Source organism: Sturnus vulgaris, chromosome 1, assembly GCF_052056855.1.
Source record: "Sturnus vulgaris isolate bStuVul1 chromosome 1, bStuVul1.hap1, whole genome shotgun sequence".
NCBI lineage: Eukaryota > Metazoa > Chordata > Aves > Passeriformes > Sturnidae > Sturnus > Sturnus vulgaris.
In genome coordinates this window covers 64293374-64307885 of record NC_142243.1, presented here as the reverse complement: position 1 = coordinate 64307885, position 14512 = coordinate 64293374, and the positions used below count along the sequence as shown (strand labels likewise).

Sequence of the window (14512 nt, the reverse complement as noted above, 5' to 3'; positions counted from 1 at the left end):
TGCGCGGAGCTGCCTGCCTCCCTCCCGCGGCCGGCAAGGTGGGCTGCGCCTCCGCGCCCCTGCGAGGGCCGGCGCCGGGACCGCTCCGCCAGCGCGGCACGGGGCGGGGGTCGGCGGGCCGGGCTGCGACTAACATATAAAAAAAAAAAAAAGACAAAAAAAAAAAGACAAAAAAAAAGACAAAAAAAAAGACAAAAAAAGGAAAACAAAACAAAACGGTAGAGGTGATCTCAGGACCCGCTGAAGGAGGCCCCCCGCCCCGAAAGCACACATGCACAGCGCGGCGCGGAGCCGAGCGACAGGACAGTGCGCACACTGCGGGCCCCTGCGCGGAGCGCCGCCGCGGCGATCGGCGACGGTGGGGTACATCCTAGCGGCGGCTGGCTGCCATGGAGCGGGCTGGCCGCGCTCCGCGCCCGCCCAGGCCGAGGGGGAGGCGGACAGGGACTGCCACGGGAAGCGGCAACTTGTGGCGGCGGCCGGGGAGACGGAGCTGCTGAGCGGCGGAGGGGCCGCCCGCCTCCCCGGGGGACGGACGGGGCGGGAGGGACGCGAGTCGGCGGGACGGGGCGGGGGAGGCTCGGCCCGGCTCCCCGGCAACTTGTAATGCGATAAGGGTGGAAAGCGGGGGGTGGGGGGGGAGGGAAGTCTCTCCCCACCCCCCCCTCCCCACTTTTACAAAAAAAAGGGGGGGCCTGGGAGAAAAGCCGCTGTTGGGAAAGTGCGTGCGGAGACGGAGGCTCGGCGGTGGCGAGGAGCGGATCGGGCTGCGGGGCTGGGGGCAGCCCCGGCGGCAGCCCCGGCAGCGCGGCACGGGAGGCGGAGGAGGAGGAGGAGAGTAGGAGGAGCTGCCGTGTGACCCGCTCCGCTCCCAAACTTGAAAGTTTATCTGCCCGAAATCAAGAGCGGCCGCGGTGCGCGCAGCGCTCCTCGGCACGGAGCGGAGGCAGCGACCGGCGGAGCCGCCGCGCAGGGAGCAGCTGGCGGCGCCGCTGAGAACGAGGCAAGGCAGGGGAGGGGGGATTACCCGGCGACAACAACAACAGCCACCCCCACCCCCCAAAACTGGGAGACGATCCATACTATTTGCTGGAGACCAAGGACTTGCTCATCGGCGCACACGCGAGCCCGCTGTCATTAGCTAACAGGACACACGGCTGAGCCGGGGGGGGTGGGTGGGCGGAAGGGTGAGGAGTGTCACAAAAAGTCATTACAACCTGAGAGAGAGAGGGAGAAAGAAAAAAAACTTCCTACCAATGGACAACAGGAAGTGACCACCACCACCAACGGGGAGTCTCTGCTTGGAGAAAGAAGCTGCAAGACAAAGAAGGAGGGAGAGGTGAAAGACAAAACTGCCCAAGGTCTTCTGCGTGTGCGTGCGTGCGCTTTCGAGAGCGGAGAGAACAAAAGTCAGCCGGGAAGGGGAAACAGAAAGAGCGACGGGAAAGGAGACAGGATGGAGGAAGAGCTAAAGAGAAGCATGTGAAGATCAAGGCGAAAGAGCACTACAACACCGAAAAGAAAAGGGAAAAAGAAAAGGCATACACAAAAGTTTCTTTTCTTCGTGGGAAGAAATTACTCACACACACACAGAAATCAGATGCTTTGCAGCTCAACTTCTGGGGAAAGCGAGATTGAGAGAGCAGAGGACGCAGAGTGATGTGAAGAAAGAAAAGGAAAAAAAGAAAAGAAAAAAAAAAAGCAGAGAGCAGAGCAAAAGAAACTGAGAGACGGGGGGGAAGAAAGCACGACAGACAGAAAAGCGAAGATCGTGACCTTTCCCAACAAGTGAACCTTGCACATATGTTGTGTAAAGTGTGTGCAAAACAGATTCCCTCCTGCGTGGTGCGTGTGTGCTTCGCTGCTGCTGCTGCCGCCGCTGCTGCCGCTGCCGCCGCCACCGACGCGGTCGGTGCCTCTCGCAGGCGGCGCTGCCGGTGCCGGGGAGACGCATCATTTGGCGGAGCGAAGCGGCTAATTGCGGAGCCCCGTCCTTCATTTACATATGCAGCCTGAGTCCGCTGGAGCCGCGCCAATCCGCGCTCGCCCCCAGCACCATTAATCGCCATGCATTATTCACAATCATAATTACAGAGCCCCATGCGCGCTGCGCGCAGCCGCCCCAGCCCGCCGCCCCGCGCACACCCCGCCGCCCCGCGCACACCCCGCCCGGCTCATCCCCCGCTCGCTCACCCGCTCACCCGCGCACTCACTCACTCACTCACTCACTCCCAGTTTGGCTGGCTGGTTAGCCTTGCCCTTTTTTTTTTTTTTTTTTTTTTTTCTTTCCCGGTGTGTTGTTTGCCTTTTCTGTTGTTTGTTTGGTTTGTTTTGCAACTCGACTTTTATTTGTGAACAGTTATTTCCAGCCTCCAACCCCCCTTCTTTCGTTCCCAATTCCTTCCCCCCCTCCTTGCCACCTCCACGTCGCTGATGCCTCTGCAAAAAACAGAGTCAAGACGGCTCAGTTAGCAGCATGTCTCGTCGAAAGCAAGCGAAACCCCAGCATCTCAAATCGGACGAAGAGCTGCAAGCAGAGGTAGTTTCTGAGCACGGTAAGGGCTCCCGGCGCCTCTTTCTCCTTCTCTCTCTCTTTTTGCGAGTGTGTTTCGGATGGAGATAGGTGAATTTATGGTGATGGTGAACATGGGAGCGCAATTACTCTGCAGCGGGAGAATGGGAATTAGAGCAGCCGGGGGAAGAGGCAGCAGAACTGAGAAGTTCGCAGTTTAGCCAAGTTTCTGCAGCCCACCCCCTGCTTAACCAGCCCTCCCAGCAGCAACCTCCCGGCCTCCCCAGCGCTTTGATCGCGGCCGGGCTCGGCGGCGGGGCTCGGCCCTCCCTCCCCACTCACCCGGGCTCGAGCAGCTGCAGGAACGGGCGCCCCGGAGCAGCGCCTGCCTTCACCTCCTCCTCCTCCTCTCCGCTGCGCTGCTTCTCTCTGTGTTATTGGGTACTCCCTTTTTCCCCCTCCTGCTCCCTCCCGGCGGAGGCTCGGAGCAGACAGAAGCCATGCTCCCCTCGCCCCACCGGCGGCAGGAAAGTTGGGGCGGCGGGGGCCGGGGTGCCGTGCCCGGGCCCGAGGGAGGTCCCGTGGGCTGCCGGGCCCCGGGGCAGCCCCGCGGCGGCCGCTGCCTGGGGATGTCCCCGCGGCCCCGGGTGGCCCGCGCAGGCTGCGGGGGCTGCCCCGGCCGCTCCCCGCGTTCGCCCCGGGGGACCGGGGGGGACCGTGGCAGGAGCGGGCAGGGCCGCTCGGGTGAGCGGGGCCAGCGGAGTTGGTTTCATTATTTTCGAGAGGATTGAACAGCAGCTTTTAGCCTTCCCCCCTGCGCTGCCTTCCCCCCTTCGCCTCCCGGCTCTGCTGCGACTGTAATTATTATCAGTGGTAGGTGACACGGAGTGCCACCACCGCCACCAGCCCCTGTCGCGCCGGCTGTAGGCAGTGGGGAAGGGTTATTTTCTCGCCCATCCGCCATTCCTCGCTTCCTCCCCACACGCAGGCACACGCACACTTGCTTTTATGCATCTGGGCTGCCAGGCTGCTAGTGAACAAGTGTCCAAAGCTGGAGAGATTTGGACTGTAATCCTGCTTTATTTCCACTTTGCTGTAATTTTCTTTTCGGGAATAAGGGCTGCAGGATTTTCTTCCCTTTTCCTTTTATTTTTTTTTTAATTAGTTTTAATTTCCTTAGTAGTCCCTGGCACTGCAGCGTGCAAAGGCACATCGCAGCCCATGCTCTCTTCTCCTGGACTAAGTTGAGAGCCTCTACTTGAAAGTTTTTCTTTTCCTCTTTGCTTAGAGCCCACTGCTTTCTCAGATTCTCACATAAGCAAGCAGGATGCCCAATGTTTTCGGCTTTCTGTGTAGGCCCCTTGCTCCACTATATTATCTCCTCTCTCTCCATTCGAAAAGGAAAACAAGAAAGTCCTTTTCTTGCTTTAAAATTATAATTACTCTTACGTTGCATCTGTGAGGAAAGAAAGGTAGCAAAGTTGAAGCCTGAGGAGGATTTTGACTATTGTATCTGAACTTTACAGCCCTGAAGCTTAAGGCAGCGTGAATCCACTTCATCAGGTTAAAACATCTGTCAGACTGGCAAATTGTTAAGCCTCCTGCTCCTTCCCAGGGTGTTTGGGGAGACAGGGAGCAAGTCCCACACTGTCCAGAGCTGCTAAGGGGGCTCCTGCCACTGCTCCATGAAAACCCATTTGGGTGTTGACAATAACAGGCACACAGAGAAATGCTTCCTTCTGTCACAGTGGAGGAGCAAAGGATGCATTTTCAATTTTTTTTTCCTTAGGAAACTGTGGTCGTGTAAAATAAATTAATATAGAGCAAGCAGATAAGAATTAGTATTTTATTATGAAAGCAAGATTAGTTGAGCCCATCTCTGTTGGGTTGGGCTCTAGGTCTAAGAATTTATCATTAGCATTATAAACTTTTACATGCTCTGAATCCGTTTCAATACAGGAAAATAAAACCCCAGTACTTCATTATGACACTCCTGGTGAGTTAATAAATTGAAAAAAATTGTTAAACTAGGTTTTTGTTTTGTTTTGTGAATCTTATCTATGTAGCCATGTCACCCGAGATTAGAACAAGAGATATGCTAAAAAGAAACGCTTGCATATGGTGGGTAGATTAAGGACAAAGAATCTTTTTGTCATGGAAATGTTTTTTTTTTTCCCCTTTTTGGGGGGGTTTTGTTTTGTTTACTTCATCACATAGAATTTCTCACACTTGGTTTGTTTTGTATTGCCCTCAATGACTACATGATCAAATGAATGGATTTATTTCTGCCGAATGAGAAAGACAGTCTTTCCATCAAAAGGACTACATTGCATCCCAGTGAGGAATTTTAAAGCGTTATTATTGTGGTCCCTGAATAGCACAAAATCGGCTTTCACAGCAGCCCTAAAATGCAACAATGTAAAAATACTTTTCAGCCTTAGAAGGCTGTTATCAAAATGTATGTTTCCTTTTATTAAAGCATATTTTAATTAATAGAGTGAAACTCTTGATAGTTAACAATTAACAAGCTAAAGTTGGGTTTGCACTTTCATTTGAGAAATGTGAACAAGGTGGAGACAGGCTACAGGAGCAGAGTGCTATCTAGTGCACATTAGTGTAATGTAAATCATTTACACGTTATATTAGGAAGCCTAACGATTGCCATACTTGAAAGCAATTTTATAGGCCAGATATAATGAGAGTTCCAAATCTCGTGAATTAAAACACTTCTTGTCATGTCAGTGTTCTTCGTTTCTGCTCACAGCTGTGATCAAGATATTGCTACAGTTCCTGAGTATATTTTGCAACAGGCCAAAAATAGTTTGCACAGCACAAGAATATTTGTCATTTTAAGAAAGCAAACTGTTTAAGCAGTATTATTTCATATGTGTAGCCTTTTCACTCGTTTTACTCATCTCCAAGGGAGTTAATGCAAGACTAAGCAAATAAAGCTTATTATTTATTTAATGAAATCATGTTTAATATTACCTCAAAATAGATTTTATAAAATGAAGCATTTAAAAATTAATGTTCCATAAATATAATCCTCACAGTGAAGGGACACTCATAGCAACAGAGAGAAACCTGGAAGTTTGGGGTGCAGGATGGAAGACAAACATTAGGCCGGGTTTTAAGTTGACTGGTCACAGCAGAACTTTCATGCTAATGTTATCAAAAAAGTTTTAGAATCTAAACAAATAATTTTATAGCCAGCTTGGGCTACAACATAACACAACTGCATTCAAACAGGACATTGTCATGGTGGTGAGAAACTGTTGGAAATCTGAAGATAATTAGTATGTCATCAACTACAGCTATAACCTCCAAATCGTTTGAAATTAATTGCCAAAAGTGAAATGCTAAAAATATATTTTTAAATAATTTTGAAAATAAATATTAACAAACAGCTGATGATGATATATTTCTTGAATAATTGCAGTGTAGAAGTGTGAACAAAAATACATATTAAAACCCCCACAATTTGAGGTTGCTAAATGAGAAGATCTGCTGGAAATCATTTAAAAACAGCAGCAGCAGGACTCAGATGACTGCTTGTAGAATACAATAATCTCAGTTTCTCAGTAAATGTAACGCATTGTAATAGCTGGAATTACATTTCTAATACACTTGCCTAATTCAACAGATTACAAATGAATCAGAATTGTAGACACAATAAACATGCTTCAACTCCAATTAATTTTAAAATTAAACCATGGACGTAGCATTTGTATTTTTAAGGTAGGGATAACAGAAAGTGGTTTGTTTGTGGGGGTTTTGTTTGGGTTTTATTATTTTAGTTGGGGTTTGCTTTGTATTTGTGTTTGTTTGGCTGGGGTTTTTTAGTACTGAAAAGTGATTCTTAGAGTGTGCAATTGAGGTTCTGGTAAGAGTGATGACAAATGGTGCTTTGGACTTCTTCATGTGAAGTTTCTGGCAAAGATATATCATTGTTTAGCCTGAGGTGGAAGGGATACCTTGTACTGAGCTGTGTAAAGAGAGTTTTCTAATATGCCTTTTGCAGTCATTTTTAAAAATATTGGACCTCTTTTTTTCTCCCACTCTTCAATACATGCAACATAATCTAAACTAATTGATCTGTTTCATCTTGGTAAAGTGCAATTGGGCTGTGCAGTTTTGGGCAGTTCGGTGACTGCACTTAGTATTCTTCTGGAGTATGTACACAGACACACAGGCTCAGCTACAGCAAAGACACAGTTCAGTATGTAGCAGCCAGCTACATACTCCATCTACATTTAGGGAGGGTTAAAACACATTTTGGGGGGACATTCCTCCGTATGAAATCGAGGTTGTTCTCTATTATATACACACTGTTGTGTTTCAAACTTGAGAAGTCACAAGCAGCTGTCAGTAAACATAAAACTTAGGTGATTTTTGCAAATGTTTGTTCTGAGGCAAGTGTAAGAGAAGGCTTTTTGTTTTGAAAAATAAAGGCCAAATTAGTATAGCTATAAATTGTCCCTTTGATTAGAAATGTTAATTGAAACTTTATTTAAATACTTTTGCCATTCATGTTCGGACTATGTAACATTTGTGTTCGTGTAATTTAAAAAATACTCTGCACTGAATTGTGTTACCCATAGAAAAATATTTGGAATAATAAGGAAACTACAGCCATCAGCCAATTTGCTGATGTATGTATAACAATGGAAGTAGATAAAACTGGGTCAGATTTTATCTGGTGATGCTGGTCTTGAAGTCTTACCATCTCCTGAGGTAGATATTAAGGCACTTTTTCCAGAGTGAGAGGGAGGAAATTTGGAAAGGTGTTTGTTTAAATTCTGTGTAATTAAGATATTAATATGCATACATCTAGCTGTTGAAAATTACTTTTCCTTGCCTAAGACAGAGGAAAAGCTACAATTCCAAAAACGTGTGTCATTAGAAAAAGAGTAAAAATAAACTAATTAATAAAGAGTATTAGTGCCATCTGAAAAATAGACTGAGTCCTGGGAAGATTTTCCTGATATCTCTCCTTCATTTGATTTGTTGTCTGCCAAACATAGACAAGCATATCTGTTGACTATCCAGCAGCCAGGGCATGAGTCAATGACTTTTGCTGATAATAAACCAGGTCAGGCATGACATTAAAATAGTTAAGTACTGACACAGTTTCTGCAATAAAGCATATAAAAATAATTTATATTATTATATTGTATTTGTAAAATGAGAGTAATTGTCTACATTTTTTTTCCAGAGGAAGTACTAGTAAATCTAGTTCTAGCAATACATTCATATTGAACTTTATATATCAATGTCAATCCTGTTTCCTTTGCACTCTTAAAATTTCCCACTAAATGTAGTGAAGGTTCTCCAATAATTCAAAAAAAGGGAATTTGGGCCAAAATGTACTTTTAGGAGCTAGTTCAGTTATTGTGCTGTTAGACTTAGAGAACATTTCTTCTTATCAAGGAAATACCCTTCAAAACCATGAAAGCCAGAAAGATAGATGTTTGTAAGGGTGATGGAAAACCATAATGCAGCACATTTAAGAAGTCTGTTTCTTTTGAGCTAAAAAGTGAAAAGATTGAGGATTAAAGACAGGGAGCTTTACTATTTCCTTGCTATATTTAGGGTGCAAAAAGCGAGCATACTTGAACAATATTTACAGCGTAAGCTAAACCTTTACAAAAAGCCTTCCTGAAATCCTTTTTGCCACTTTCTAACCCTGGCGTGTTCCTCCCCTTGCACCCTCAGCTTCACCACCTCCCCACACCCACCCCCCCCCCCAAAAAAAAAAAAAAAAAAAAAAATCCGAGAGCTGTCACTGGTTGCAAAAGAAGGACATTTCCAAAGTTAGGAGGCGGGCGCAGGGAAGGGCTGTGAGCCCCGCAGCGGGGGCGCAGGTGGGCGCTGGGGCGCGCCGCGGGAGCCCCGCCGGGGAATGCCGGCCAGAAGGTGGGATCGCGGAGCTCCAGAAAGCTTCCCCAGGTCTCCTCTCCCCGAGGGTGGGTAGTTAGAAGTGCTTTGACAAGGCTTGCTGATTTAACCTTTGCCTGCTTTGCCCTGCCAGGGGTGGCCACTAGATGTCAAGCTCATAATACAATTAGTACATCTGTGCAGTTGACCTTGGCAGCGCGGCTTACCACTGTTCTGTTAAGTGTTAACACTGAATTTGAGTGTTAACTAGAGATCCCTCGGAGTTTGCTACATGCTGTACAGCTTATCAAATGCCCATCTAGTTCAGCACAAGTGTTTACAGTCCTTAAAGTAGGAAAAAGGTTTCCTTTTGTGAAGCCCAGCATCTTGAGCTGCTTAATTAACCCTGCAGGTGCTGCCATATTTTTGTTCCAGATAATCAAAACCGACTCGCTATTCAGTGTTTCAGGAGACTCCTTCTCCTGGTGCCATTTGATAGCTTTCATTTATTAATTCGTTGCTTCACTAATGTCCCCAAAGCTGGAAATGATGAAAGCTAAAGGATTTGTCTAGATCGTTATGGCTTTGCTATCCTGGGCAATACTGCGGTATATGGGGTGGTGAAAGACCAAAATGACTGAGCTGCACAGCTGGCATTGAACCACTCCAGGTTTGCTTTTTCAAGCGCTCCTGGTTGTGAGTAATTTTACTCAAAGGAGCCCAGAATTTGTAAGTTCAGTGTTGAGATATTTAGGAGATGCAGGATTTGGTCCTCGCATCAGCTCCTTGTCTTACAAGCCTCCAAAACCAAATTTGTCCTCCTTTCTGTGCTTGTTCAGAAAGTGATTGGCTTCATTAATTCATGCAAGGTGTTAAGAGTTGTGTAGTTTAAGATGTAGTTAATTATGCACTTTTCAAGGAAAGCAATGCAGAATCTCTATCGTTCTCCCACTTTCTTTTAGTTTATTTGTTTTGGTTTGGGTGTTTTGTTTTTTTGTTTTGTTGTTTGTTTGGTTGGTTGGTTTTATTTTTTTCCCATATCAGCTGCATTAGAAGCATTTGCCTAGATTCTTATTTTTTTTTTTAGGATTCCAAATAAAACTCGATGCATTCCAAATAAACTTAGTTCCTACAAACATCCGCATTATCTGTACACGAATTCTGCCCGACCTGAAATTACTGTACCTGTGCCATAGCAGCCAACCGAGTAGCTGTTTATATGACTTTGAAAAACATAGCACAGGTCTTTTAATATGATATCTTGTGCAGATATTACAAACAATTTGTGAGGCTTGCATCTGTTCCACATCTGCGTCCACAGAGAAAGGCGCCAGTGTTTGATATAGTGAAGTGCTTCGCTGCACAGATTAGAAACTGCAAATGTTTTAACCAGAGTACAGTTAGTGCCTGTGCCACAGGTGGCTGTTACTTAACAAATTCTGAGATTCAGGCTACTGAATAGATCAAACCGTGCGTGCCAGGTCAGCGCCGGGTTCTGCATAGCAAGAGTGCCCTCCACTGTTCAAATCCTTACTAACAGCTTTTGTGGGCTGAGAAAAAGGACAGAAAATTTTTCTTTTGAGTCTGGAATTTCTTCTACATTGTTAAACACAGTAGGGGTCTCTATTTGTCTCCTCCTGTTTCACAGCTTGGGCTCAGTATGTGATAATTCATCTTTCTTTATGGGATTCAAAGCTATCATAAAGAGTTAAAAAGAATTAATTTGCAAGAAAATAAACGTGTTCCAACAATTTAAGAAAACTTTCTTTAACAGCTCCGGCAATTTTAAGAGATGATAGAGCTAAGGAAAAAGTAGTACTGTTCTTCTCTAGGATCAATATGTTGCTGCAAGGCTACTGTTTCCAAATTAATACCATTTTAAAACAAATTTATGGGGTTTCTTTAGTATATGTTGTTACTTTATTTAATCTGTGCTTGCGGAAAAGTAAGTATTCCGATGGTAGGAGTAGTAACTGTCCTGTATCAGTACACTAGGCTCAGAGCTTTGTTTATAATAATGCTTGTTTAAATATACAAAACGCTGTGAGCTGCACTTTGAAATGATTATTGGATTTGCATGTGAGAGCATTTTATACATCTGTCTTCATAGTTAACAGACATTTTCGCTTTAGCTGATGCTAACATATGCAATTTTTTCTGGAACTTCTTCACAGTTTCTACACTGCTTCTCAGTGTTTTTTTAATTTTCCTGAAATTACTACATTTAGAAAATATTAATTAACTCTCAATTATAGAGCTCTGAATGTAGAAAAAAACAGAAAAAAATCATACAATACTCTCTCATGGTTTCATTTGTATTTTTGTGTATAGTCTAAAAAGAAGCTTCAGAAAATATTTTACTCCCACATTTGTTGAATTCCTTTACAAGGCAGTTTTGTTTGAATGCTTCAGGAAGGTACCAGCAATTTAAAATATGTGTAAGCCTAAGGAAACTTTGATTTTCTTACTTGATTTTACCCAAGTGTCCTATGAATCACATATAATTTGAGGATTTCATGACGAAGAGTGACAAAAAAAGAAAATACTGAATAATCAGAGAGAATTTTATTGTAACAGTCTTTATTTAATATAATTGAAAAGGCTCTTTTCAGGTAATTTACTTGTATGGAACTAGAACTGATTTAAGATGGGACAAAATGAAAAGATTCTGGACCAAAAATTAAACACAATATTTGGTTGGGGCTTTTTCCAGACTGGAAGCAGTTAGTCCTAAGAAACAGGGCATTTAATAAGCAGCATACATTTTAAGAACTAACCTGACTAGCATGTGGTGCTTAATTTCAGTCTGTTTCATACCAGTAGATAGCAACATTTTTGAAGCACCCATTCGTTATATTTTCCCTTAATATGGTGCAAAAATCTCTCCTCTCGCACAGAGGAAAAAGATCTATGCCGGCAATAAAAATTCAGAACTAGTAAAGCCAGGTTTACTAATCCTCTGTGTGTGTAATCAGAAGTGACAATTTTTTTCTCGTCTGCACATTTCCCAATGGCGACTAAAGGACCCACGGCGCCCTTTGAGCCGTCTGCCTTCCCCTTGGGCACGGAGGAAGCAGACCAACACCATCCTCCTTGCTCCTGCCTGAAAGTGTTCGGTGGGTACACTTAGTTAGGGGCACAGAGCAAAGCTCCTGGCATCAACCCCTTGTACCACCCCTCGCTGAGTCACCCGAGCACCTGAATGGCTTCAGGTATCACCACGCCAAAGTGCCTTTCCCAAAATGCCTTCGTTTGAATTTCTCTGGGCTAATTTTAGGGCCAGACCTCTGTGGTGCAAAGTGCCAGCGCCGCTGGAGCCACGGTGGCTCCGTGGGCTGGTACCTGCTCAGGAGATGGTCTCGGGTACCATGTGGGAGATGCTGCCTGAGATTTTTCACCTGTTTTCATAGGGGAAGCTTGATGTGCTGTAATTCATCTTGCATCCTGTAGCAGCTTCAGATTAGTCTGTTAGCTGTTAGACTGCTAATGAGAAAAAGAAAATAACTGAGAGGTTATTAGTGGCTGAGATCCTGACTGCTTGACAAAACTCCCATTCAACACCTTTTGTGTAACTAAGAACTGCAAAATTCAACCCATATCCGTAAGATTAAGCAAGCGCTCGTTTAATTGTGCCAAAGTCCGTAGAAAATTTTACTGTATCACATCCTCACTGTAATAGCAAAAATTATTGTTTCTCTTCAGGAAAATTTAAAGAAAAAAGATTAAATGCTTCACTACCTAATGGATTCAATCACTTTGTAACACATCAGAACATGAAAACAAGCTATAAAATAATATGTTCTTCTGCAATAGACACATTCTGTGACTAAAAAAACATAATTAATTTGTGGCTTAGTATTTTAGTATTTAACATTTTAGCATTTAGTATTTAACATTTTAAGTATTCTGAATAAATATTACATTTTGGTATAGATTTTTGTCATTCACAAAGTGACTGAGTTTTAACAAAGAATCAAAAACAGCCTTTCATGTAAAACGCTTTTAAGCTTTACTCCCTGTTGAATTCAGTGAGGACTTACACTTCAAAAGCAACAGCAAATACAATGCCTCAGTGCTTTCATATCAGTAAGTACTACTGAAAGAGATGTTAGAAATTGCAATTGTAAATTATGAAGGCAATGTCCAGTTGTCCAGTATGGGTATATACTGCAAAATATTTATCAGTTGTTACTTTTAGTCTTTCTTGTTTTACCCTTGGAAGTGCTTGTTTGCATGGCTAGTTTGTACTCTTTCAATCCTATTACATTCAGCGCTGTTTCAGATGTGAGTAAAGGCTACTCATATGAGTAGGACTTGTTGGATTGAGACCACAGGCTGTCATTCTGTGAAGCAGCTTAGTAGCCTCAGCGTGCTGTGCACGAAAGTATCATCACCTGTGGCAAAACAGCACTTTCTTTCGTGCCATTTGTGTCACCTGCTTGCCTGCCTCTCCAAGGAAGTGAAGCTTTGAGTGAGATTTGTTTGATTTTTTTTTTTTAAGCCAGAATCATTTATTTCATTTATTCTTAATGGAAAGTACTGTGGTGAGATTCATAATATCCCTAGTTTGAGGTTGAAATGGGGGAAAGAAAACCCCTAAGAACTCTTTGGCATTATTTGAAATATTTTTATAAAGGAGTCCTTGACCATTTCAAGGGAGATAGATGATGAGGGGAATGAACTTGTATTTGAAAAGTATTCTCATTATTTTTAAGGTATGGGAGTTGAAGGAAGGAGAAATACAAAACAGAGCTGTAGGCCTCCACTTAGTGCAGGCAGGAGCCTGGTCTCCCTGATGCAGCACAAAACTAGCCATTTATTTAACTAAGAGCAGAGATGAGCACTGACTATCCAAGAAATAGCTATACTGCTTCATTCCTCATGTGCTTTTTCACAAATTATATTTCAGATGCAAAGTGCTGTTTCTTTGAGTTTGAGAACAAGTACACTAGTCTGCTTATTATTTTGAAATGCTGAACAGGTCCACATCGATACCTCTTGGCAGTGGGCACCAGTAGTTAAGGTTGTCTTGGAAAGCTTATGTGTTATACATACCAGCTTTGATACATGGAAATCATGAGACTGTCTCCCAACGCATAAAATAATACCTGTTTTGGTTGTAAATGTTCACATTTGGGTTTAGTGATTACTATACAGTGTCTGAAATAATTAGCTTGCTGGTGTTTGATCAGCTCATTCTAGATCAGAGGACAGCCATATTTGAATGGCTATATTGCCTGAATCCATCACTAATTACTGAAACCTTTTGTGCAAGGTTTGTTTAGAGAAAGCTCTCCTTAAACAAAAGAATACCGATATATAGATGAAAGCTGGAAGGGGAGCTGCACAGTTAGCAGCTTCTTTAAGAATTAATCCTCCTTTGCAATCACTTAGTAGCAATATTGCAAGTAGTAGTTGTAATAAGCATCATCACCATAATCATAACAACAACAACAACAACAACACACAACTGTTTCCCAGCCGGCCAATGTTTGGAAATAAGCACTGGAAAATATTCCTGGTGAAAGCCTTTGGAGAAACAACGCCTCCCTGTGTGGGGTCGGTCCTACCAACCAGGGCGCTCCGTAGGTTCTGAGCCAGGACCAGAGAATCTGTCTCCCCGACTTTTAAAATGTAAATCTGTAATGTAAATAAGGATTTGTTTGAGCTGTCTTAGTTCAGAAAGACTCTGGAGAGAGGCAAGAGTGTTGGGTGTTGGATGCTTCGCTGGTCTGTACTCTGCATGCTTTCACTTTGTGAGAGCTGAAGCGCACACCGAAAATGTGGTTTGGAAGCCTGCTTTTTCACTTAGCTCACTTTGGGAGGCTTTGGGTTTTTCAACATATGCTTTAGGATACCCGCTGTCAGTATGCTCTTTTTCTGTGGTGAATCATGTTATCTTCTGTGATATTTTTGTAACACAAAGTGACAGATTTTACAGAAGCATTTACCATAAGGATTAGTCTAGTATTGTCTAGGAACAGCTATATAATATCGATCTTAACCCAAACAGTGTAACAGGTTCAGCACTTCATGCAGAAATCTTAAATAATTTTTGACTGGTTTGAATTGCACTTTATTCCCCCCTCCCAAAAGGAAAAATAATTTAAAAAGGGGACAAAT

The 14512-nt window shown here is 43.8% G+C and overlaps 1 protein-coding gene across 3 annotated transcripts in view; it reads left to right on the top strand.

The window, feature by feature from the left end:
• The first annotated feature begins 2207 nt into the window (after nt 1-2207).
• Nucleotides 2208-14512, top strand: part of SALL3 (spalt like transcription factor 3) — a 26232-nt gene continuing 13927 nt past the window's right edge. For 2 of the 3 annotated variants that reach the window (XM_088168528.1, XM_014876959.2), the window contains exon 1: nt 2217-2555. In XM_088168528.1, coding sequence (XP_088024654.1) covers nt 2477-2555 — 79 coding nt within the window. In that variant the 5' untranslated portion in view covers nt 2217-2476. Of the gene's footprint in view, nt 2556-14512 lie in introns of all 3 variants that reach the window. The other variant, XM_014876951.2, reaches the window with a different exon arrangement.